At 41.2% G+C, this 26431-nt stretch overlaps 1 protein-coding gene across 9 annotated transcripts in view; it reads left to right on the top strand.

Moving 5' to 3' along the window:
* Window positions 1-26431, top strand: part of IKZF1 (IKAROS family zinc finger 1) — a 174904-nt gene that overhangs the window by 109470 nt on the left and 39003 nt on the right. For 6 of the 9 annotated variants that reach the window (XM_077491780.1, XM_077491776.1, XM_077491773.1 and 3 more), the window contains one exon: window positions 573-833. The exons of 2 other annotated variants lie outside the window; for them this stretch is intronic. In XM_077491780.1, coding sequence (XP_077347906.1) covers window positions 573-833 — 261 coding nt within the window. The remainder of the gene's footprint in view (window positions 1-572; window positions 834-26431) is intronic. One more of the 9 variants, XM_077491774.1, reaches the window with a different exon arrangement.

The raw sequence follows: 26431 nt of genomic DNA, 5'->3' as shown, positions 1-26431 counted from the left end.
AGCTGAAGTTAGAAGTTGCACTCCCTAGTTTTAGTAAATCAACCCCAAGTTGTAAGTTGACCTCACAGATTATGTTGCTATCTGAATCACTGAAACCCAGTAGGGGTGGATCAATGGACTGGACCAAATTATATTTTTAAAACATATTATTACATTCCTGTTTGGGCGTGGAAGCAAGTATCATAGACACTTCTTAAAAGAAAGAATTTCAACAATAGATGTTGTGAATGCGTGCTTCTTTTAAAACAAGTGATGACTTCTACCATTTGTGTGTAACTGATAAATGAAGCTGCCCCGATGATGATCACTCTCAGTCCACTGGTGCTAAGATTGTTGTCCCACAAGCTGGAAAATCTCAACCTAAGGTGAGGCTGAGAGTATAATGCATCAAAAAATGTACTATTTTGAAACTTTTGCAACTTTGTATTCGTGTTTGTCCATTTAGAAATGAAGGCCTACTTCTGCATAAGCAAGTCCAATAATCAGAACATGTAATATCAGTCCATAATCTGAAGTACAGGGTCACTGTTGCTTTATAGATACTAACTTCTTCACTATGTTGTCTTTTCTAGCTGATAATATTAAAGTAGAGACTCATAGTGATGAGGAGAATGGTCGTACTTGTGAAATGAATGGCGAAGAATGTGCAGAAGATTTACGAATGATTGATGCAGCAGGGGAGAAAATGAATGGCACACTGAACGGACAAGGCACCAAAGCCTTGACAGGAGTTGGAGGTATTCGACTTCCTAACGGAAAACTAAAATGTGATATCTGTGGGATAATATGCATCGGCCCCAATGTACTCATGGTACACAAAAGAAGCCACACTGGTAAGGCCTGACATAGTTTTTTTTTAAAGGCCGAAAAAATGATGCGTCATGGCATGCTACAAGTGCAGTGATCATGTGGCTTTAAATGAGACAGTTGGCCACTTACACAATGTAAACTGTAATTTTTTCCAAAAACAGCTGTGACATCAATAGTACAATGTGTTTTTGCTTAGTTGAGGAAAGTACAGTACTGTTTTGTCTAATTTAAAAATGAAGACTTAAATTTTATGTTATTTCTAAATGTGTAAATATGTAATCTAAATATGAAATTAAGAGAGATTATAAATAATTTAAAAATAGTAGACAGTAACAGTTTAATATTAACAACATCATCTTGCCATATTTTGCATTGCAGGCAATACATTTGGGAGTTGATTTACTAAAGGCAAATCCACTTTGCACTACAGTTGCTGTAAATCCATGGGGACATGCAAGTAAAATAAAAAACAGCATTTTTGCTTGTACATGCTTGGATGATAAAATCAGCACAGCTTCCCCTCATTTCAGAGCTTCCCCTCAGATTCCCCTCAGATTTACAGCGACTGCACTTCCAATTACACTTTCAAGTGCACTTGCAGTGCGTTTGTAGTGCAGGGTGGATTTGCCTTTAGTAAATCAAACCCTTTGTCATTTAAAAATAGGATTAGGTGTTTTATAATTTGCTTATACATTGGAGAAGTGTGAAGGCTGATGTCAAGATGGTGCTACTAGTATAATGCGAGTCCATAAGATATGAACTTAGGACTCCATGCAGAGGGAAGAGTGATTTCTACTTGTCATTATGCTACCCTGCTGATATGTAGAAGGGACAGAGGAGAGCATGTGTCCCATTTCACAGGGAACAATTAAAGTGATACTAAATACACACTGTTTCATTTACAGTATCCCTTCTATTTCTGTATGTGGATTATGGCATTAGAAATATTTTAAGAAAAAAAAATCTAACTACCTTTTTTCCTAATCCATATTCAGCTGTCACATGACCCGGCTCTATCTCAGCCTGTCTGCAGGGAAGCAGTGGCAGGAGGAGCTTCTAGTCCTCTGCTACTGGTCACATGCTAAAAAAAAAGCCTTTGGAATACCGAGTAAAAATAAAAAATTAATATCAATAAACTGTTTTAAATTGTAATAAAAATATAATGTATATTTAAAATGAAATCTTTGTTATTTTTATGGTAATTACATGGTGTGGACGGATTTCTGCTAGTCACAGGCTGTGTCACACCTTTCCAGCCTGTGTCTTAGAATAACAGGGAGGTGAAGCCTCCACAAATCAAGATGTAATATCCCACCCTCCATTGTGTTTAGCTGGTTAGTGGGTGTGAAGGAGGAGGAAGGGAGTGGGTTGTCCTTTACCACTGTGTATACACCCACATAGGTTGGACTTAATGGACTTGAGTCTTTTTTCAACCTCACCTACTACGTAACTATGTAACTAAGAGCTGCTCAGATGGTATAGAGAGGAAATGCTCAGGGTAGATAATACACTGAAAATTGTGCATGTGCACTAGCTGCCAACACTGCTCTCCAAAATCCCCAGCTGCAGTGGGGACATAGACAGGAGGGGGATGCAAAGATCATCCAGGTTTTTTGCAGAATACAAAAAAAAGGAATCCCATTTTGCCTTTAGTGATAGTTTTTAATGATGTGGTTTTAATGACACTTTAAGATTTAAAATTAAACCAAGACAGTTGGAACCCTCTTCTTTGGGGTTCTATGCCAGGAAATAAAGATATCACCATTCATTTATCTATGATAAGAGCTATATCAGAGATTTTAGAGCAGAGGTCTCCAAACTGTCAAAACAAAGGCCCATTTTACTGTCCTTTAGAATTTAGGTGGGCTGGATTGTGGCCATTGGGAGTAGAAAATGCCATGGCATCAGTTGGAGTAAACAATGCCCCATCTTTGGAGTCAGTGAGAAGAATTGTGCCCCATCGTTGGTGTCATTGATATGAATTGTCCCCCACCGTTGGTGTCATTGGACCCCATTGTTGGTGTCACTGGGAGGAATTGTACTCCATCGTTTGTGTCATCGGGAGGAATTGTGCCCCTTTGTTGGTACCAGTAAATTAAATGGTGCCCCAAGGCAAGCAAAGGGCTGCATCTTGCCCCCAGGCCACAGTTTGGAGACCACTGGTTAGAGGCTTTAAAGCAGCTTTTGTGAGGTCAGCCATTTTGAGGCTGTTTGGCCTTTTTATTTTGTTTATTTTTGCTGGAGCTGCTCAGGGCAGCTCAGAACTAATTTAATGGCACTCAAAAATAGCTAATTAATGAGGAAGGGAGTTATTAAGCATGTTATCTGCAATATACATAAGTCTCCCGTGAAAAGGTTTTCTGCTTGCTTTGTAAAACGAAGCAATTTAACTTACTACATGTAGCACCTTGTAAATTTTTGTGCTGCAGCAGAAATTGTTCATCTTTTACTTCCCGAAGTTATTCTTGTAGGTGTAGCCAAGATTCACATATGTGTGGGTGGGGAACGTGTGCAAAATTGTGAGCATCCCTCACAGAAACGTGCTCCTTTTTAGTAGATCCCCAGGAATGTCATTAATTCTTAATGACACCCCCATGCATTGGCAAACGTGCACAAACATATGTGTTTCTCACAAGTACAGCAGCCCATTCACATAAATAGGTTGCTGTACCTGCGATGTGCGTGCACAAATGCTCACACACATATGTGAACCTAGCCTCATTTTTAATTGCATTCCCATGCATGCCATTCTCAACACCTTGAAAGAAACCACATGATGTCGTAGCACCATGTGATTCTGTGCAGCCTATTTTTTCACCTCTCTGGCGGTATTCCCGAGTCTGGATCGGGGTGAGATTTAATTACCATAAGCGGTATTCCTGAGCCAGACTCGGGATCACATTGCTGGATCCATGTAGAGGGTTACTTACTTTGTCCCCTGGATCCAGCGATGTCTCCCTGCTGTGACCAGCGAGCCGCCGTGTCTCGCTCGATCTATGACAGCGACGGGCTACGTTCCCTGCGACGCACGGGGACAGAGTTCGGCGCCAAATTCAAAAAGTAAAATACACAGTATAGATACAGTGTACTGCAATTTTACAGATTACAGTACTGTATCAAATAATTACACATCCCCTTTGTCCCTAGTGGTTTGTCCAGTGTCCTGCATGCAGTTTTATATTATAAATACTGTTCTTTATGCCAGGAAACTGGAGATTGTCCATAGCAACCAAAAAATGTCCGTTTACATCAAAAGTGGTTATAGACCAGCTAGAAAACAGCAGTAATAAATTATACTCACTCGCAGAATTGAGCGATAGTAATTTGTGGGGAAATTCGTCATCAAACGCTAAAAGTAATGACAGCGACAATTCTGCAACTCAGCATATTTCAGTGTTTTTGATTTGATTACATTATTTAATCATTTCTATTATTATTATATTATTATTTGTAATAGTTATTTATAGTTATTTATATATATATATATATATATATATATATATATATATATATATATATATATATATATATATATATATATATATAAATATTATATTATATTATAATTTATGGTTTCATATTTCAAATTTTATCATGCCCGGGATGTCTATTAGACTCTTGTTTGGATGGATTTAAGTGAATTATTTCTAAGAATTACAGGCCTACAATATAAAATGCCAAATTTCCATGCAAAATAATGGTACCGCTTTCAGCACCTAAAATCTGAAATAATCATACCGCCAGGGAGGTTAAAAAAAGTCAGGGACTTCTTTCCCCACGTTTGTCATGGCTACAGCAGCCCATTCACGTGAATAGGCTGCTGTACATGCACAAGCACATATGTAAATTTTGACTATTTCCTAATAATGCACATCAATATTGTTTCAAGGCTAAGACTACAATGTTTAAAGAGGATTAGGCTGATAGACTAGACTATGGCTATTACTGATAAAAAAATCTCAGCTAACTAGGACAATTTTGTATTTTTTGCATGATTAAATATGAAATGAACATTCATAGATTATTAAATGTAGCCTGACATTTGTGGTAGCTTTTCAGGTTTTTAAGCATTTTTAGAAAATTGCATTGTTACCTTAAAATACATTATTCTTATACAGTATCACATTTATAGATCTTGAAGAAAAGCATTACATACCGTAGCATTGGAAATTCAGTTTTTGTCATTTAACCATTCATACAAAGCTTACTATCAGTGCTGATCCCACAGGACAGGATATCAACAACATATCCTACACATTGCAGATATCTTGTGACATTCTCATTGCAGAATAGAGTATGGCCCTATGGTACTGTATATATACATAAATATATCATAGAAGTAGTGGACATTTTAATTTCCTAATATTCTATTTTAACCACAAAAAGGTAATTCCAGATTCTCACCAGAGCCATATATACACAGTAACATAACAAATACATCGAAAGAATAAGACAATAATCCACATAATGATCAAATTATACATAGCACCTTCTATGTTTATCCTATAAAGATATAGCACCGTTTTTATAGCGACCCGAGAAGAAAGAAGGAAAAAAAAAAGAACAATATCCACAATCCTCATCCTCCCTAATTTCCTAATATTCTACCTCCTTATAACGTGTTCTATTGTGCTTATTGTGAGAAGGGCAGTCTTTGGTAGCTGAAATCTTAGCACTGTTCGTGCTGTTTTTTCCCATATCCATGCTTTATCCTTAACCTCCAGTCTAGCTACAACAATGTCTCCGCTCCTGTTCCTGCTAGCGCTGGAACCTCTTCTGGCGACAGTGCAGGGGGATGCGGACATAGGAGTCTTCAAAGTCAGAGAAGAGGAACGTAAATTAGCTGCATTCGCAGATGATATATTATTCTATATATCAAACCCGCAAATTACAATGCCCAATCTTATGAAAGCACTACAAAAATACGGAGATCTATCTAATTTCAAGATCAACTCGAATAAATCCGAAATGTTAAATATAAATATGAAATTGAAAATGGAACAGAGTCTACAACAAGAGTTTCCATTCCTTTGGAGGAGGATGGAAATAAAATATCTTGGGATTAAATTAATGACAATGCTAAAGGAAATATATCAAGCAAACGATATCCCACTACTAGAGGAGATAAGAATAGAAATTAAAAGGATAGCAGCACGCCCCCTATCATGGATGGGGCGGATTAATGCCCTAAAGATGATAATACTTCCGAAGATCATGTACAAGTTTCAGATGCTCCCCATATATATACCCCCAGCATATTTTAGAACTTTAGGAATTCTAATCACTGAATTAGTTGGCATAATAAGAAACCTAGAATCTCGTTGGCAACTCTGAAGAAAGTAAAAAGCCAAGGGGGATTAAATGTACCTGATTTTCAAAAATATTACAAGGCGGTTTTGTTAACATGTGTGGTGGAATGGGCTAAATTAAAGTGGAAGTAAACTCCCCTATTGTTTTCAGCCAAAGAAGCTGCCATCTTTGCCTCTGTTTAATCTTCAACTGCTATGGTGCTGCACATGTGATTCGTTATGACACCAGCCATTGGATGGTTTGATAGTTTGGCTGAGAGCACAGCCAATGTGCAGTTAGCATTCCCGGCATGCCTTTTTTTTTTAACTGTTTAAATCGATGGGTTTACTTCCACTTTAAATAATGAGAAAAGGTGGATTAATATAGAACACATAATGGCTAATACACAATTAGGAAGGAATATATGGATACCACCACATTATAGGACAGTGGGAGAAAATACACACACATTGACACGGATAGTATTGAAAATGTGGGATGCACTACACAAGAAAAATAAATGGAAATATAATTCACTATTGATGGCACTAAATGAAAATTATTTATTTGCACCAGGGAAAAGTTTGATAGGTGGGAATTGGATTAAAAAAGAAAAAGCATAACTACGTGATATAATACAAGGGGGGGAAATTTGCACCTTACAAGAATTAAAAATAAAAAAAAAGATTAATTGATTAATGAATGGAGGTAATTTCAGCTCAAACACTTCATAGTAGCACTTCCTCACCCAAAGAGAAAAGGAAAAGCACTTACATTGATAGAGCGATTATGTACCATTGAAAAAACAAGTGGGAATATATCTATAATATATAAAACTTTGATAGAAGTGGAAGAGTTGGAAATTCCGCAATGTATAAGAATGCACAAGAAGTAGGAAAAATCCTTGGGGAAACGGGGAAGGAACCAAGAAGTAGGAAAAATCCTGAAACTAGTACATGGATCATCAGTAAATAATGGGATGGTGGAAATTAATTATAAATGCGTAACTCGGTGGTATAGAACTCCAGAAACACTAGGAAAATATCCAATAGGACAAACAATGGAGTGTTGGCGAGGTTGTAAACAAATGGGAGCCATGGCCCATATATGGTGGGGGTGCCCCAAAATTAGAATGTATTGGAGGGAAGTACTGAGTTATAGCAAGGAAATTACTAATATAGATATACCTGAGGAACCAATAATAGTGAAACAGGAAGGGGGTGGAAGGGGGGGGGAGGATAAGGGTAGATACCCTTAGGATAAGGGTAGATAAGGGTTTGTAAATAAAATTTGTTCATTTATATCCCTATTGAGTAGGGAAAATTTGTTTACTTCTTTGTATATGATAAATTTTGATAAAATAAAGAATAAAAAAAATAAAGCGGTTGTAAGCTGGACATTTTTTTTTTACCTACAAGGTAATGTCATAATGTGCTAGTATACATCACATACTAGGACATTATTATAAACTTACATTAAAAGGAAGCTCTTCCTGCTGATGTCATTGCTGTAGGCGCTCTCATCTTCACCCGTCTTGCTTCTGGGTTTGCGGACCTCAGCTCTGGGATTGGCCGGATGATGTCACTCCCGGCATGTGCGCAGGATCTGCCATTTACGGCACAAGGCTCTGAAGGAAAGGCACGAGTGTCCTCCAGAGCGCATTAGCCAGTGCTGTCACTTGCTGCATCTACAGTAAATGTCAACTAAACAGTGCACGTTTAGGAGATATTTACACTACCTATAGGTAAGCCTTATTATAGGCTTACCTATAGGTAAAAGCAAGAGATGAAAGTTTACTTCCACTTTAATTGCCTTGGAATCTACTGTATTTGTCTTTATCTGTTTTCTGCTTCCATGTAACAAACCTCTATGAGCTCCCAAATAGTGTAGAGTAGTGCATGTTAGTTGTGGTCATGTGCACTGCCCTACATAGGCACACTGCAAATCCCATGTTCTATAGTTCATAGTCCCTCTTGGGAGCAAGCAAAAGAGGGTAGCTATTGTAATTTCCTACATACAATGGGACCACGGAGAACAAACATCACCACCATCCAACATGAAGTCAGATCATAACAGCAAAAAAAAAAAAAAAGGAATTTGAAGTTTTGGATGCGGAGGGAGGGATGCAATAGAAGGTATTTAGGTTAGTTAGGAGTACATACTTCCATATATTTTTTTTTTATTAAACCAGAGTTTACTGTCACTTTAATGAACTTGGGAGTTGTGGGACTAGCAATGGTTTGAAAGATAACAGAAATGGCTGAAATTTAAAAAAAAGTGCAGGATATGGAAAAAACAAGCACACATACTCACTTAGGTGGATGAGGCATCGGTCTTATGCTGTACCTGGTCCATGCCACCTCTTCACCTAGAAATGAGCAATCAAAGATAGTTGATCACTCAGTTCTCGGTCTTCAGTGAACAAAGAGCAATGACTGAATAAATGAATTTAAACAGCACTTGTAGGATTTAAACTACACACCTGAATGAAAAAAAAAAAAAAATGATGCTAGAACCGCAAAGAACAAATTGATATATCTAAACAGCGCTTGCAGGAAGAATTGAGCAACCTGTTGTAAGTGCAAATATATGAAGTGTCCTAAAATATTATTGCAATATACACTTGCAGTGCTAAAGCATAAAAAAAACAATAGATAAATGATGAATATAACAATTTTCAAAGTGTTGGGTGCTCTAAATAAAGTGCATACGTGCTCCAAAAATATAAATGGTGCCGTGTGCCACACTCCCCTTCTGTGACCCCACTCACCAAAAAACATGGACCCTCAGCTTCATAGTCTGGGGTCAAAAAGGCAGTGAACAATATTGGTTTGGTATGTAACGGATAGATTTTCAACAAGCCTCTCCACCGATTTATTCTTAGGGGCATTTAGAGGAAGTACTGTTAAAATAATATGAATTTACGCAATCTAGGTGCCACTTACATGCTGGTCGACATACGTTCCACGGAGGGCGAATCTTACGTCAGTGGTTTACGAAACCAGAATTGTGTCAGCGTGTTTCGCCCCTCCAGGGTGCCATCAAGGACCTTGTTGCTTGATGATGCCCTGGAAGAGGGGCGAAACGCGTACCCGGATGTTTGTACTGAAGACTGTTGATTCAGATATTCTGTAAGTGTCGCCTAAATTGTGCAATTATATTTTTGGAGCACATATGCACTTTATTTGGAGCACCCAACACTTTGAATATTGTTACATCATCATTTATGTAGTGATGTTTTTTATGGTTTATCATTGTGAGTGTATATTGCAATAATATTTTAGGACACTTCATATATATGCACTTATAACAAGTTGTTCAATTCTTCCTGCAAACCCTATATCAATTTGTTCAAAGAGAGCGGTGACTGTCAGTCACCAGCTCCCTGCTCTGCCCCTACACCACTCGCTGGAGTGCTGGGCTGTGGAGGGGACAGGAGCGGCAGGCTCAGGCTCTCAGCAGCGTTCTGACAAGCTGAGCCAGCCGCCGGTCAGGAATCTGGGTGGATCATGTTACTAATGATGGGATCTCTCCAGAATCTGGACCGGCTGAGTAATGGAAGCTTTAGCCCACTGTTGACTGAATCTGGACCATAGGAGTGCAGAATGAAGTGCACACCTGTGATTCCCAAGAGAAGTAGGGCCAAAAAAGCTTTGTCTCTACTTACCCTTTAAAGTGTACAGTTAGGTCCATATATATTTGGACACAGGCACCATTTTCATACTTTTGGCTCTGTATGCCACCAGAATAAAATTGAAAAGAAGCAATCCAAAGGAATTTGAAGTGCAGACTTTCAGCTTTAATTCAAGGGGTAGAACATAAATATCAAGTACAAATTTTAGGAACTGCAATCATTTTTATAAACCAACCCCCATTTTCAGGGGCTCAAATGTAATTGGACAAATGAATATAATCATAAATAAAATGTTCATTTTTAATATTTTGTTGAGAATCCTTTACTGGCAATGACTGCCTGAAGTCTGGAACCCATGGAAATGACAAAAGACTGGGCTTCCTCATTTCTGATGCTTTGCCAGGCTCTAACTGCAGCTGTCATCAGCTGTTCTTTGTTTGAAGGCCTTTCTGCCTTTAGTTTTGTCCTCAGCAAGTGAAATGCATGATCAATTGGGTTGAGATCAGGTGAATGACTCGGCCTTTACAGAATATTCCACTTATTTTCCTTCAAATGCTCTTGGGTTGCTTTGGCAGTGTGTTTTGGATCTTTGTCCATCTGCACTGTGAAGCGCCGTCCAATCAACTCTGCTGCATTTGGCTGAATCTGGTCTAACAGTATATCTCTAAACACTGCAGAATTCATCCGGCTGCTTCTGTCACATCATCAATAAACACCAATGACCCAGTGCCACTGGAAGCTATGCATGCCCCTGCCATCACACTGCCTCCACCATGTTTTACAGATGATGTGTGCTTTGGATCATGAGCTGTTTCAAGCCTTAGCCACACTTTTTTCTTCCTGTCATTCTGGTACAGATTAATCTTAGTTTCATCCATCCAAAGAATGCTTTTCCAGAACTGGTCTGGCTTTTTTAGATGTTTTAATCTTGTTTTTCTATTCTTCAGGCTTATTAATGGTTTGCACCTTGTGGTGAGCCTTCTGTATTTTCTCTTAAGAAGTCTTCTCTTGATTGTAGACTTTGCCAATGATATTCCCACCTCCTGGAGAGTGTTCTTCACTTGTCTGCATGTTGTGAATGGGCTTTTCTTTACCATAGAGAGGATCATACGATCATCCACCACTGTTGTCTTCTGTGGACGTCCAGGCCTTTTAATGTTTCTGAGCTCACCAGTGTGTTCTTCTTTCCTCAGAATGTACTTAAAGAGGAAGTAAACCCTGATGGGTTTACTTCCTCTTTTTTTCCCTGCAAAGGTAAAGCATAATGGACTACTATGCATCGCATAGTAGCTCATTATGTGTCACTTACCTGACACAGGAGCCAGCGAAGTCGCCGCTGATCCCTGTAGTCCGCCGCATCCATGTTGCTGGTGGCGTCTCGCAGCTCCGACGAATCACAGCGGCGAAGCCGCGATGACGTCACTCCCGCGCATGCGCACGGGAGTCGCGTCTCGCAGCTCCGCCGCTGCCACTCGGCGAAGCCGCGATGACGTCACTCCCGCGCATGCGCACGGGAGTCGACAAATTAGGCAAATCCATTCATGGATTTGCCGCATTTAGTGCGCCTGCGCGCCGCTGTCTACGGCGCATGCGCCGTAGACAGCGGTGCCCATTTTCGGGCAAATATCTCCTAAACCATATAGGTTTAGGAGATATTGCTTGGACCTACAGGTAAGCCTTAATCTAGGCTTACCTGTAGGTCCAAGTTGTTTGGAAGGGTTTACTTCCTCTTTAACTGTTGATTCGACCACTCCTAATGTTGCTGCTATCTCTCTGGTGCAGTTGTTTCCTTTTTGAAGCATTACAATGGCCTGTTTTACTTGCATGGGCAACTTATTTGAACGCATGTTGTAGGTTCACAGCAATAGATTACAAATGCAAATACCACACTTAGAATCAACTCCAGACCTTTTTCCTGATTAATTGATGAAGAAATAACAAAGGAGTAGCCCACACCTGGCCATGAAACAGCTTTTGATAATTGTCCAATTACTTTGGGGCACCACAGTGGTGTAGTGGTTAGCACTCTCACCTAGCAGTAAAAAGCATCGCTGGTTCAAATCCCAACCATAACACTACCTGTCTGGAGTTTGCATGTTCTCCCTGTGTCTGCATGGGTTTCCTCTGGGTACTCCGGTTTCCTGCCACACACCAAAGACATGCATGTAGGTTAATTGGCTTCTGTCCAAAATTGGCCCTAGTATATGAGTGAGAGTTGGAGACCTTGGACTGTGGGATCATTGAGGGCAGGGACCAATGTGAGTGTGTGATGTATGTGTGGAGTGCTGCACAAATTGATGGCACTATATGGGTACCTTAAATATATAATAGATGAGCATCTTAATGAGATACAATGTACAGGTATAGGGACAATTGTAGACATGCACTCACACTCACTTTGGATGGACTGGTCTTTTTTCAACCTTACTAACTATGTAACTTTTGGTCCTTTAAAAAATGAGGGGTGTCTATTCTTAAGAGCTGTAATCCCTAAACCCTTCCTCCGATTTGGAAGTGCATACCCTCAAATTAAACACGAGAGTGTGCACTTTCAGGCAATTATATACTATAGCTTGAATAGGTTTTGGTAAATACCAAAAAAAAACTAAAATTGTGCCTGTGTCCAAATATATATGACCTAACTGTATATAATATATTCATATTTATTTTATATATATATATATATATATATATATATATATATGAATTTATTACACACCAATATTCAATATTTTATCTTGGCCTATCCCCACTTTGGATACTGCCACTTGTTTAAAGTGTTACTAAACCCACAACAGTAAAATCAGTCTGTATAGGCAGTAAGGGGTTAATCCTGTGCATTGTGTAAAAAGACTGTTCGATCCTGTCTCATCTGATCATCTCTTTCTTCCACTGTCTCCAAAAAATAACTTGATATTTACAGAGCCATGGGACACGCACATGCTCGGTTTGTTGAGTATTGCTAGAGAGTTATTTTTTTTCTTGAAAGAGTGCAGGTGGTCTGCACAGGGCCAATCAGCTCTGTCTAGACAGAGGGTCAGGGGTCATGCATTCTAATAGGACAATCGTGGCAGAAATGAAAACTCCTCCTACAAGCTTCAATCAGACACTCATAGAAGTCACAAGACTGCTATATACTGCTGATGAGAAAAGGTATTTAGGAGTTTATAGTTACTAAAATAATTGCATTTCCATGTACTGTGTACTGTGGGAGACCAGAAATAGTGAATGCAGGGTCCTGGGTTTAGTAACACTTTAACTACTTCAGAATTAGACAGTGTTGGACTATTTCTTCAAGATGTTCACTTAAATTTTTAGCATTTGCAGTTTGACTCTAATATTTTTTTTCTATATATGATTGCCTATTAATTGCTGGGTCAGTTTTTACTTTTAATAACACTTTACAGTAAACTGGGAGCAAAAAAGCATTCTTCTACTAACTCGTCCGAATTTTTATGTATGAATAGAGATGTGTATCTATAGAAATAGCTCATTGTTGATAAAGTTCAGGAATCGAGGAATATAATTTATGTATTTGTTTTAGGATATTTCTTACAACTTTCATGTCACAGCTGTTTTGGACTATTGTAGTTTACATTGTGTATGCTTTGTTGGGGCCTATTACAAATTTTAGATCAAAAAATTATTACATATTTAATCAAACCCAGTTTTAGAAAACCCTATTTCATTTTTCAAACATCTACATACACAAAATGCCTTTTGAAAAACAAGGAAAAAATGAATGGCGTATACTAGAGGTGTACCTGTGATCGTTCAAATAGAGGCAGCTGTCTGGGAAAGTAAAGGGGTTTTCTACTTTCATTACAGTAAAGAAAGTCCTTCAGATCATGAGCTGTGTCCTGCAGCATGAAGATCTTGACTGTCAGCGCTCTTTTTGGCTTTAGAGAAAGCTGGTACTGGTTTGAAAAGCATTCCCCAGTAACAGTTGGAACAGCGCTGTTCAATGTATTGATGTTGCCTATTGTTTAAAATAAACAAAATTATAGCAAATATCTAAACAAATCAGAATGGCAGCATGCGCATAATTCCCACCATTATAACCATTAAATGCTGAGCTGAACCTACCATTTGACAGTCTTTGCCTGTGAGTGACTGCTAGTGATACTGATACAAAGCTTATAGTAGTTCCTATAAAGCAGGGGTCCCCAAGCTTTCTAAACAAAGGGTTAATTTACCGCTCTTCAGTCTTTAGGGGGGCAGACTTTGGCCAATGGAGTAGCAAATGCCTCGGCATCCATTGGAGTAAATAAAGCCTTTTTATTGTTTTAAATATGAGGAATAATGCCCCATTGTTGATATCAGTGGGAGGAATGGTGCCCCATCAATGGTGTCAGTGGAAGGAGTGGTACCCCATATTTTGTGTCAGTTGGAGGAATTTTTCCATAAATGGTATCAGTGGGAGGAATGATGCCCCATCACTGGTGTCATTTTGGAGGGATAGTGCCCCATCATTGGTATCAGTGGAAAAAATAGTGCCTCATTGTTGGTATCAATGGGATAAATATTGCCCCATCAAGGGTGTTAGTTGGAGGAATAGTGCCCCAAAGGCCAGATAAAGTCAAGAAAAGGGCTGCATTTGGCCACCGGACTACTGGTTTGAGAAATTTGCTATAAAGCATGAAAAGGGCATCATTATATAACAGCTGTAACCTCAGATGATACTTTTACTAGGCACACCCCTGGTGAAGCCACATTATTTGTCATTTTCATGGAACAATTTCAGTTGCATTATTTGCTGCATGTAAATATTTCATCTGATTTCACTTTTTAATGCTCGGTGATGGCCTTTTTTGTGAGATATACCCCCACTGAGGAATGCAGATGCCAGATTAAGACTTCTTAAAATATTAAAATAAAAACTTTATTACAGTACACACAATGAATGCATTTCAGCTAAAATTCCTGGATAATATGTAATATTCCAGAGTAAATACAATACATTCTTTTTTTAACGCTCCAAAACAAAACACCTGCATTCCTTGTGCATGTTTTCGTGTAGAGTTTGTGGTGTTTTTTTTTTCTTTTTTTCTTGATAGTGCTTAAAAAGCAATGTTGATGTTTATGTGATATACCATTTATGCACTCTACTAAGTCTTTATTGACCTTGCATAGCTTGTTCAAATAGCTTGTTTTATTTAAAGATTTTTTGAATGCCTTTATGTAACACAAAAGTAAACATTTTATGTACTTGACAGTCACATGTACAGTGCCTTGCAGAAGTATTTACCCCCTTTTGCTTTTTACCTATTTTGTTACATTACAGCCTTTAGTTCAATATTTTTTTAATCTGAATTATATGTGATGGATCAGAACACAATAGTCTAAGTTGGTGAAATAAAATTAGAAAAATATATACATAAAACTATTTTTCAGAAATAAAAAACGGATAATTGGCAAGTGCGTAAGTATTCATCCCCTTGAAGCCCATAAAAAGCTCTGGTGCAACCAATTACTAAGTGTCACATGACCTGTCATTACATTTGCACACCTTTTTGAAAGGCCCCAAAGACTGCAACACCTAAGCAAGAGGCACCACTAACCAAACACTGCCATAACGACCAAGGAACTCTCCAAACAAGTAAGGGACAATGTTGTTGAGAAGTACAAGTCACGGTTAGGTTATAAAAAAATATCCAAATCTTTGATGATCCCTAGAAGCACCATCAAATCTATCATAACCAAATGGAAAGAACATGGCGCAACAGCAAACCTGCCAAGAGACGGCCGCACACCAAAACTCACGGACCGGGCAAGGAGGGCATTAATCAGAGAGGCAGCACAGAGACCCTGAAGGAGCTGGAGAGTTCCACAGCAGAGACTGGAGTATCTGCACATAGGACGACAATAAGCTGTAGGCTCCATAGAGTTGGGCTTTATGGCAGAGTGCCCAGAAGAAAGCTATTACTTTCAGAAAAAAACTAAATGGCACATTTTGAGTTTGCGAAAAGGCATGTGGGAGACACCCAAAATGTATGGAGGAAAGTGCTCTGGTCTGATCGGACTAAAATGTTACTTTTTGGCCATCAAAGAAAACGCTATGTCTGGCACAAACCCAACACATCACAACACCCAATGAACACCATCCCCACAGTGAAACGTAGTGGCAGCATCATGCTGTGGGGATGTTTTTTTTTTTTTTTTAAATGTATATTTATTGAGAAAAATTTTTCATTTACAGAACAAAAAGAAGATTGCTTTCAATACATACAGACAAAATTAACATTGCAAATGTAACAGCAAAAACCGCCGCAGGCGGGACATCAAATGTTGATATCTTGATATAAAACATAGGGGGGAAAGGAAAAAGGATACACCACAGGTCTGCAAATAAAGATGCATAAGTAAACCAAATGCCGTAAACTATATAGGCGATGCAGGGATAGGATCCCGGGGGGAAGCCCCAGGGAGGCTGACCCGGGGGATCACACCCATACAGTAGGATGTTGCCTCAGGGTTCAGAATGGAGCTGTCCCATCTATCCCATATTTTAAAAAATTTAGGTAGGGAGTCCTGCGCCAAGGCAGTCATATGTTCCATTCTGCGTATGTTTGCCACCGCGGATATCAATTGCGAGTGAATGGGTGGGGAGGAGGACAGCCAAAGCGCAGGAATCACTCTTTTGGCAGCTAGAAGGACATAAGCTGTCAGCTTCTTAGCGCTTTTAGATAGTGTTGCCACCGGCAAGCCCAATAAATAATGCCTAGGATCCAAAGGGATATCAATCCCCAGCACAGTATGGAGCAGGGATTGGACCATAGACCAAAAGGGTACAATCATAGGGCAACTCCAAAAAATATGATAATGAGTGCCCTCATGTCGCAGACATCTCCAACACAGCTTAGATATAGAGGGATCATATTTATGCAACATTTCAGGAGTCTTGTACCAGAACATCAGTATCTTATAAGCCGTCTCTCTCTGCTCCACACACCTAGAGACTTTGGAGGTAGACATCCAGATATCCTGCCATTGAGAGATAGTTAAAGGAGATTGTAAAACAGAGGACCATCTTCTCATATAGAGGTGAGTGTCCGTGTTGGGGGTGGTTGAGTTATGAAGTATGCTATATATGGAGGATATTAGACCCTTCTGGCAAGGACCCTGGGAGCATAAGGTTTCAAAGGTACTAGGGTTGACCAAAGCCAGATCTGGGGATCTAGAATGAAAATAGTGTTTGAATTGAAGATATGAGAAAAGAAGTTGGTTTGGGATATCATACTTATTCTGAAGCTCTAGAAAGGATAGGAATTTACGGGATATCGGATGTACCAAATGGCGAAGTTGGAAGATACCCGAACTAAACCAGGGGAACATGTTCTTCAGGGAGAGGCTGTCTGGAAGGGGATGTTTTTCAGCACTTGGGACTGAGTAACTGGTCAGGGTTGAGGGAAAGATGGATGGTGCTAAATACAGGGATATTCTTGAGCAAAACCTGTACCACTCTGTGTGATTTGAGGCTAGCACAGAGGTTCACCTTGACCCCAAACACACTGCTAAAGCAAAACTTGATTGGTTTAAGGGGAAACATATAAATGTGTTGGAATGGCCTAGTCAAAGCCCAGACCTCAATCCAATAGAAAATCCGTGGTCAGACTTAAAGATTGCTGTTCACAAGTGCAACCCATCCAACTTGAAGGAGCTGGAGCAGTTTTGCAAGGAGGAATGGGAAAAAATCCCAGTGGTAAGATGTGGCAAGCTCATAGAGACTAGAGACTTATCCAAAGTGACTTGGAGCTGTGATAGCCGCAAAAAGTGGCTCTACAATGTATTGATTTTAGGGGGGTGAATAGTTATGCACATTGAATTTTTCTGTTATTTTTTCCTATTTGTTGTTTGCTTCAAAATAAAAAAACAAAAAATCTACAAAGTTGTGGGCATGTTCTGTAAATTAAATGATGCAAATCCTCAAACCATCCATGTTAATTCCAGGTTGTGAGGCAACAAAACACGTAAAATGCCAAGGGGGCTGAATAATTTTGCAAGGCACTGTATATACAGTTTTCTCCTTTTGAGAAAGGTCAGGTGACCACCGTTGGTGGGTTTTCTTTTTTTTATTTAGAATCTGTATACAATAAGAACATCCAAATGTTCTATTCTAACATGGAAGTTTAGCAAAATGCCCATCACCATGAAGCCTACTATAAGGCAACTTTCAGTAAACAGGGGAAAGCAGAGTGTTACACGTTTTCTTTTAAGGGATAATTTCACCTTTCATAACATGTGATATGTTACACCCATATTCAGATTAATGAATGCACTGTGTGTTCATAGGCACACAGAGGGTGGCTCAGCCTAGCCCCCCGCTCCATCCTCACTGGCTGTGATTGACAGTAGCGGGTGCCAGTGGCTCGCTGCTGTCTGCCTATGAGGAGAAGGAAGAGAGCTGCTGCTGTCATGCACATCACTGGACCGAGATCAGGCTCAGGTAAGTTTAACCACTTCCTGCCCGGCCCAGTTATCTGGTTCAGTTATATGATGTCTTTCAGGATAACTGCCAACGCGCGCCCGTGGGGATGTGCAGCATGGCGATCGGTGGTGCGGCGTGTCGGTCTGATGGAGGCTCTTTACCATGTGATCAGCTGTTTACAATCACGGCTCATCACAGTGTAAACAGGAAAAGCCATGTATCGGCTCACTGGCGTCTGAAAGTCTTGAGTAGAGGCGAGCCGATCGGTGGCTCTCCTGACAAGGGGGTTCTATGCTGATTGTTTATCAGTGCACCCCCCTGTGGATGCCTACAATGGACCACCAGGGATGCCACCGGGGATGACAGTCAGTGCCCAAAATATGCCAATCAGTGCCCACAAATAGTGCCAGTCAGTGTCCATTACCAATGCCTGCCAGATGTCTCCCTATCAGTGATGCCCAGCAGTGCCATCTATCAGTGTCTATCAGTGCCACCCATCAGTGTCCATCAGTGGCACCTATCAGTACCCATCAGTGCCCATCTGTGCCACCTATCAGTGCCACCCATAAGTACCCAACTGTGCAGCCTTTCAGTGCCCAACAGTGCTGCCTATCAATGCCCATTAGTGTTGCATACCAGTGCCACCTTTCAGTGCCCATCAGTGCCACCTATCAGTGCCGCCTATTCATGCCCATCATCAGTGCCCATAAGTGCCACCTCATTGGTGCCACCTCATCAGTGCCGTCCTATCAGTGCAGCCTCATCAGTGCCCATCAGTGAAGGAGAAAACGTACTTATTTACAAAATTTTATAACAGAAATAAAACAACCTTTTTTTATAAAATGTTTGTTCTTTTTTATTTGTTGCACAAAAAATAAAAACCCCAGCAGGGATCAAATACCACCAAAAGAAAGCTCTATTTGTGGGAACAAAATTATAAAAAATGTGTTTGGGTACAGTGTAGCATGACCGCACAATTGTCATTCAAAGTGCGACAGCGCTGAAAGCTGGAAATTGGCTAGGGCAGGAAGGGGGTGTAAGTACTTGGTATTGAAGTGGATAAGAGGGGGCTGGCGTGGGGGAACTGTACGCAGAAGGTTTTTTACCTTAATGCAGAGAACGCCTTTAGAACTACTTTAAGGCAATTCAGGTGGCCCTGGGCTTTCACAGGATTTATTCCACCTACACACATAACCAGTTTCCAATATATGTATTTATTATGCTCTCTCCATGCTTAAAGTGGTAGTAAACCACACTTCTTTTTTTTGCCCTGCAAGACAATGGCATAATCTGCTAGAATGCATCGCATACTAGCACATTATGAAATACTTACCTTAGAACAAAGCCCTCCAGTGGCGCGCTATCACCGCTGAAAGGGCTTCCATCTTCACCCGGTCTTCCTTCCCGATACACGTGTTCTGGCTGTCTGATTAGACGTGATGAGTCACGAACCACGGCACAGAGCTCTGAAGGGATGGCATGAGTATGTGTGAATATCTCTTAAACAGTTCCAGTTTAGGAGATATTTACTGTACCTACAGGTAAGCCTTATTATAGGCATCCCTGTAGGTACAAGTTAAAAAAAAAAGAGTTTACTACCAATTTAACCTTCTCTTTAATGTATACATGTGTAAAACATGGTACTAACACAGTCATCTAATTTACATCTACATAAGGCCCATGCATTATATATGCACAGACTAAAGAGAATATCCTGACAGTGCAGAATGGACTGTTCCATGTCACACCAACAAATTCACTGTCTTATGCATTAGCAAAAAGGCATTTTAAACAGGGATACAAATACCGTATATACTCGAGTATAGGTCGATCCGAATATAAGCCGAGGCCCCTAATTTACCACAAAAAAAATGGGAAAACTTATTGACTCGTGTATAAGCCGAGGGTGAGACATGCAGCAGCTACTGTTACAGCTTAAAAGAGTGGAAAAGAGGGTCAACAATGCCCATCTGCAGCTGCATACCTCCCTGTGTACCTCACTGTGTCCATCCCTGTGTCCATCCCTGTGTCCATTGCAGCCTACCTGTGCCAATCTGCAGCCTCTTTGTCCTTCTGCAGCCTCTGTGTGCCATTTTGCACCGATCTGCATGTATAAAAAACATACGGCGGCCATGCCAGGTTTCAAAAGCCGCACCTCTCCTCCTCGTCTGTGACAGACAGCGGTCATTCCACTGTTCAAACGCTGCGCCTCTCTGTCTGTGATAGGCGGAACACTCAATTTCCCAGCAGTCAGTGTTCCGCCTATCACGGACATCCTCTCATCCTCGTCCGTAGTATGAGGATGAGCGGATGTCCGTGATAGGCGGAACACTGACTGCTGGGAAATTGAGTGTTTCGCCTATCACAGACAGGGAGGCACGGCTTTTGAATAGTGGAATGGCCGCCGTCTGTCTGCACGACACGCAGATCAGGTAGGCAGACGGTGGTGACTCAAGTATAAGCCGAGGGGGGCACTTTCAGCCCAAAAAAAGGGGCTGAAAATCTCGGCTTATACTCGAGTATATACGGTAGACAAAAGGGGAGAGACTAAAGGTATTTTGAAGAATATGCAGATAGTGAAAGTGGGGTGCCACAAGAAGAAGTAGAGAACTTGAATGTAGAAGAAGCCTAAATAAGTTTAAATTAAAGGCAGAAGAGGGCGCAGAGAGTTGAAGTAGGATGCAAGGAAGGGGGGGGCGCATATTGCAGTGACATGGGCATGTTGTTTCAAACAGCTGATAATTTGGAAGGGGGAGCACACACAGGGGTGATCTGGTGCAGCAGTGATAGGAGGGACCCAGAGGTTGAGGTAACTGAGAGGCCACTATTAAAGTGGTTGTAAATCCTTATACACGACCAGACTTTCCGGCAGACTAGGTCCGACAGAATCAGTCCATCGGACAATCTGATTGTGTGTGGGCTAAGCCGATCATTTTTCATTTTAAAAATCCGATGGACCTAGAAATAGAACATGTTTCAAAACTGTCCGATGGACTCAATTCCTATCAGGAAACCATTCGTCTGTATGCTAGTCACGTCTTAGATCATCACGTTCAAAATGAACGGACTTTCGAATGGACTTAGTCCGTTCGTGTGTGGCCAAGTCTGTTAGTTCGGAAGTCCGTCTGAAAAGTCAGCCGGGAAGACTGTCGGACCTAGTCTGCCAGAAAGTCTGGTTGTGTGTACGCGAAATGACATATACCCAGTGAAGTGACTGGCTTCAGGTGATACACAGAGATGCAACAAATCCGCCTGCATAAGTTTTACCTGTTTATCTGAAGTCCAGAATTTATAAAGCTTGTCTGAGCTGCCAGACAAAAGGAGGAATAGAGCTGAAATTACACACTGCATAGCTCAGTGAGGAGAGCTGTAAGAGCTGACTGGAGAGAAGGAGATACCCCCTCCATACAGCATACAGAAACAGAGCTGAGGCTGTCACTCTGGTGGGGATCCCTCCCCGTCACCTTTTTTCTCTTAGTGTCAGGAAAACTTGTCATAAGTGATTCATGCAGGTAGCAGAGGAACGAAGCAGCAGACAGATATTGCACTTAGTGCTCTGATTCTATACACTATAGAGGCTTTGCTCATATTTCAGGTCTTTTTACAACCCCTTTGGGTGAAGAAATGTACAGAGACATGTCCAGTAGAAGGTGTAAAGCAGTGGGTAAATCTTTATCTGTGCTCAAAATTGAAAGTCATATATTAATTTCTAAATACATTTTTACGCGTTTGCCTATTAATCTAAATGAATAAATGAATAAAAGGCCTATGAACCAAAACAGCCAAAACTTAATCTGCCACTTGATTCAATGTTTTCTTAGTCCCTGACACTGAAGAAGCGTACACACCAAGGCATACGGTTTTGAAGAGATCACTAAAAAGCTAGCATTTCAGTAGAAGATCAGTAATGTCCACCACCATTTCTGTTAGTAGAGGTGTCTTGCACATGCTTGTGTCATTTGTAGATCATCAGGGACCTTGATCACCAAAATTGATAATGAAAGATGACCAAAAATCTAATGGAAACGAGAACAAATGAAATGCACTAGTATATCTAATCTTTAACTTATTAGTTTCAGTAACATAATTACTATTGCATGCATTATTCCTTATATTCCGGAATGCTGGGACAGTTTCTTTGGCAGCATATATGGCTTATAATTATTTGTACAACAATAAATTATCTACAATTTCTGCAGTGCATACAGCTTATTTCTGTTCAGTTTCAGTGCCCTTTGCACATCCTCATTGTTCTTTGCATTACTTTACAGAATGAGCTTGATAATATTTAACTAAACTAATGCAGATGTTCCCCCCATAACAACTGACTTCAATAATGCACTTCCTGGCCTTTGAACTTAGACCAGTAGTTCAGAATGGCCAATAATGGTTGCTTTATTATGTGCCAGTCCCTCGCTATAAATGGCATGATTCCTAGTAGCCATATTGACATTTTGCTTAGTTGTATTAGGGAGACATAAGGATTACTGCTGATAAAGTGCATAGGGACATATTAGCGTAGGGCTTGCAGGCACTGGTCTCTTAACATAGATGTAAGCCCTCACTGAATGTATTTTAGGTAGTAAAATGCTGTGTGTCTTATGCCGTGTACACATGATCAAACAATCTGGTGGAAATCCCAGGACAATCCCCCCGTGTGTGGGCTCCGGCGGACTTTTTTTACCCAAATGTCCGGCGGACTAATAAAGTAGTTTTACACCAAAATATGTGCAGGGACTGTGACATCATAATTATGCGGGGACATCATCCGGTGCTGTCCCTATATAATTCGCCGCACGCCGCATGCCTGTCATTGTGGCCAGAGACAGCGACGAGGCAACAGCTCAAGAAGAGAAGAACAGAAGGCGACAGAAGACCGGGCCACCGCTTGTAAAAGAGCTAGAAGAAGGCGCGGAGGCCCGGCAAGAAGAACCGAAGAGGGGGACAAGACCCCCGAAGTCGGAAGAAGAGGGCGGGGACGAAGAAGAAAGCCGGGCTCCTCCGCTAGTGAAAGAGCTAGCAAAAGAGCAGAAGATAGCGGAGGAGTCCAGCGAGAAGACCCCCGAAGACGGAAGATAGACCTGTGCAATAAACAATTTTAACTTGTTTATTTTTTTCACAGGTGAATGGGTAGGGGTACATTGTACCCCATACTCATTCATATAGGGTGGGGGGCCGGGATCCATGGGCCCCCTTATTAAAGGGGGCTCACGGATTCCGATAAGCTCCCCGCCCGCAGACCCCGACAACCAACGGCCAGGGTTGTCGGGAAGAAGCCCTTGTCCTCATCAACATGGGGACAAGGTGCTTTGGGGTGGGGGGGCCACGCAGCCTGGTACAGCTCAGGAAAGGGGGTTGCTTATTCGTCCCCACCCCCTTTGCTGACCAGCCAGGATGCGTGCTTGGATAAGGGTCTGATATGGACCCAGGGGGGGACCCCCACGCCGTTTTTTCGGCGTAGGGCTTCCCCTTTAAGTCCATACCAGGTGATGGGGCCCGCAACGCTTCCTTCGCTAGTCCCGGCTACCTGGAGCCGCGCTCAAAATGGACGGAATTTCCTCAGTGTGTGTGTGGGCAAGTCCGTTCATTTCAAAAGTACGGTGGATAGACCTAGTCCACCGGAAAAGTCACGTGTGTGGGCAGGTCCGCTCGTTCGGACAGTCCGGTGGACTTTACGGCAGTTTGTCCGCCAGACTATGTCCGCCGGATAGTCTGATCGTGTGTACGCGCCATTAGTGAATTCAGGGATGGGGGAGAGAATGATTTTTACATCTTAATGCTACCGATGTGTCTTCTGCAGACTGCATGTGTTTTTTTTTTTTCACATATTTTATGATTGTTTCTGGCTGCAATTTGTTTTTTAAAGGTCTTTATTTTTTAAAGGCCTGTCTGTGTGTACACATCTGTACACCAAAAAATCTTTTAAAAGACCAGTATCTGTCTACAACAACTGATTGATAGCTTGATGGCTAGTTCTTTAAATGACATTACCTTAGATACTTTTATTCTATATGGGGTCATTTTGGATGAGACCCAGGTCTGACATGGAGGCTTGGGGGAAGAAAGGAATGGAAAGACTTTGATTTCCATCTGGGAGGAAAGCAAAAGAGCAGTAGACTAAGCTTCCCTGGGTATGAGAACTGACGGAGTTTGTTGTATTCTCATAGAAGATAATCTATGAATGGCAGTGCAATATCTGCTGTGGACACAAAACTTTACTTTGTAAGATATGGCTACTCCCATCAAGAACTTTTAGGACCGCTGAATTGATTCAGAGATCTGCTAATGCGTGGAGAAATATATTTTAAGAATAACACGTTTCATACAATGGATTTTTATTTTATATGTATGTTGATGTGAATAATTGTTCGATTTTTGAATTGGACAACTGAGGCCGCGTACACACGGGCGGACTGTTCGCCCAACTTTGTCCGCTGAAATGTGTTTCAGCGGACAGTCCGCTCGTGTGTGGGCTTCAGCGGACTGTTTCAGCGGACAGTCTGACGAACAAAGTTTTTTGGAATTTCCGTAAGACTGTCCGCCCAAACTTGGTTTCAGCAGACAGTCCGCTCGTGTGTAGGCTCGTTCGACAGACTAAGTTTCGCGCATGCTCAGAAAGGATTTACACGGCGAAGGTTGCATTGCAGTGTATTGGACGTCGAATTTCTCGTCCCGTCGTACGTGCTGTTCACGTCATCGCGCACGCTTTCAGCGGACTGTCTGCTCATCGTGTGTGGTCAAGTCCGTTCATGCAAATTTTGAGCGGACTGTTTGTCGGATTGTCTGACGAACTAAGTTGGGCGAACAGTCCGCCCGTGTGTACGCGGCCTGAGAGTTTTTATTGTTTGAGATCTGAAACTATTTCCAGTTGAGTGCTGATTGTAGTGATATTGAGAATAAAATAAAATTTAGGCATACACTAGTTATTACAAATAGGTAAATAAAAACAGCCAGCATGACTTAACAGAACAATACAGAATATTACATAACTATTTATAAACCGTTCACAAAACAGTAAGTTATTTAGCAGCTACAGAACACACTAAGTCTTTACACAATGTGATGTATAAACAGATAAAACTGAACATTTATTATCAAATACTTACTGTAATTTTCCTTTCCCGATGGACTACATGGCGGCCTACATGTGCGTTAACCCCGCCTCCTCTCCAATACTATAGGACCCCACTCCCATACATTTTAGTTTACCGCTAGAGACTGTGTTCCGTAATTAGCCAGCTCTTGACCAACGGGTAGTACCTCCATCTGCCATCGAGTCCATCATGAAAGGAAAATTATGGTTAGTATTTGAAAATAAATTTTCTGTTTTCCTGACAGACTCCATGGCAGCCTACGTGTGGGAAATAACTAGCCAGTCCACTCGGATGGTATGCTGATCAAAGTAAAAAATGTAATTTAACCGTCAACCGACAGGATTCTTAAACCAACGTTTACAGAAGAGAGAAGCAGGCTTTATACAGTAATGTTACATAAAGGTATTAATGGAGGCCCATGAGGCCGCTTTGCAGGTAACGTCTGGAGCCACATGCCTGGCTGCTGCCCACAAAGCCGCCATACCCCTGGTGGAATTTGCTGTCCCCACCTCTGGAGGAGCCAAGCCCTTAGCCCTATAAGCCTGCTGAATGGACTGAACGATCCAGGCCACAATCGTTCTGGTCGAAACTCGCTTCCCTTTATTACTGCCAGAGTGCAAGACAAACAAGTAGTTGGATCATCTAAAGAAGGAAGTAGCTTGCAGGTATTCCTTCAGTAATTCACCTACATCCAGAGGATGTGCATCGGGGGACCCTTGGGTCCTCAATGTAGATTGGACAATTTCTCGGTTTTCATGGAACACTGGGACTTTCGGGTTTGAGCCGAGCATAGGGATGAGGACCACTCGGTCCGGGAAGAAAGTCAGAAATGGTTTTTCATGACCCAAGGACCTGATCTTAGAAATCCTTTTGGCCAAAGTGACAGCCACAAGGAAGGCAACTTTTGCAGAAAAGTCTTTGACAGAAAGTGGAGCAGACCCAGAGGTACTGGAGACTGACAGTGAGTCAAGGACAAGGGGAAGATCCCATTTGGGGAATCTCTGTCTTCTTTGGGGCCTGTGTCTTGCTGCCCCATGGAAGAACTGCCTGATTAGAGGATGAATGGCTCAAGATGTTCCAGAGAAGGCCGACAAGGCCGAGACTTGGACCCTTACATAGCTGATGGATAGAGACAGATCTAGGCCGAATTGGAGGAAACTCAGGATATCCTGAACT

The sequence above is a fragment of the Lithobates pipiens genome, unplaced genomic scaffold (genome assembly GCF_037356315.1).
Source record: "Lithobates pipiens isolate NorthernLeopardFrog02 unplaced genomic scaffold, aLitPip1_a1.2 Scaffold_19, whole genome shotgun sequence".
Lineage (NCBI taxonomy): Eukaryota > Metazoa > Chordata > Amphibia > Anura > Ranidae > Lithobates > Lithobates pipiens.
This window is presented reverse-complemented; position numbering and strand designations above follow the sequence as displayed.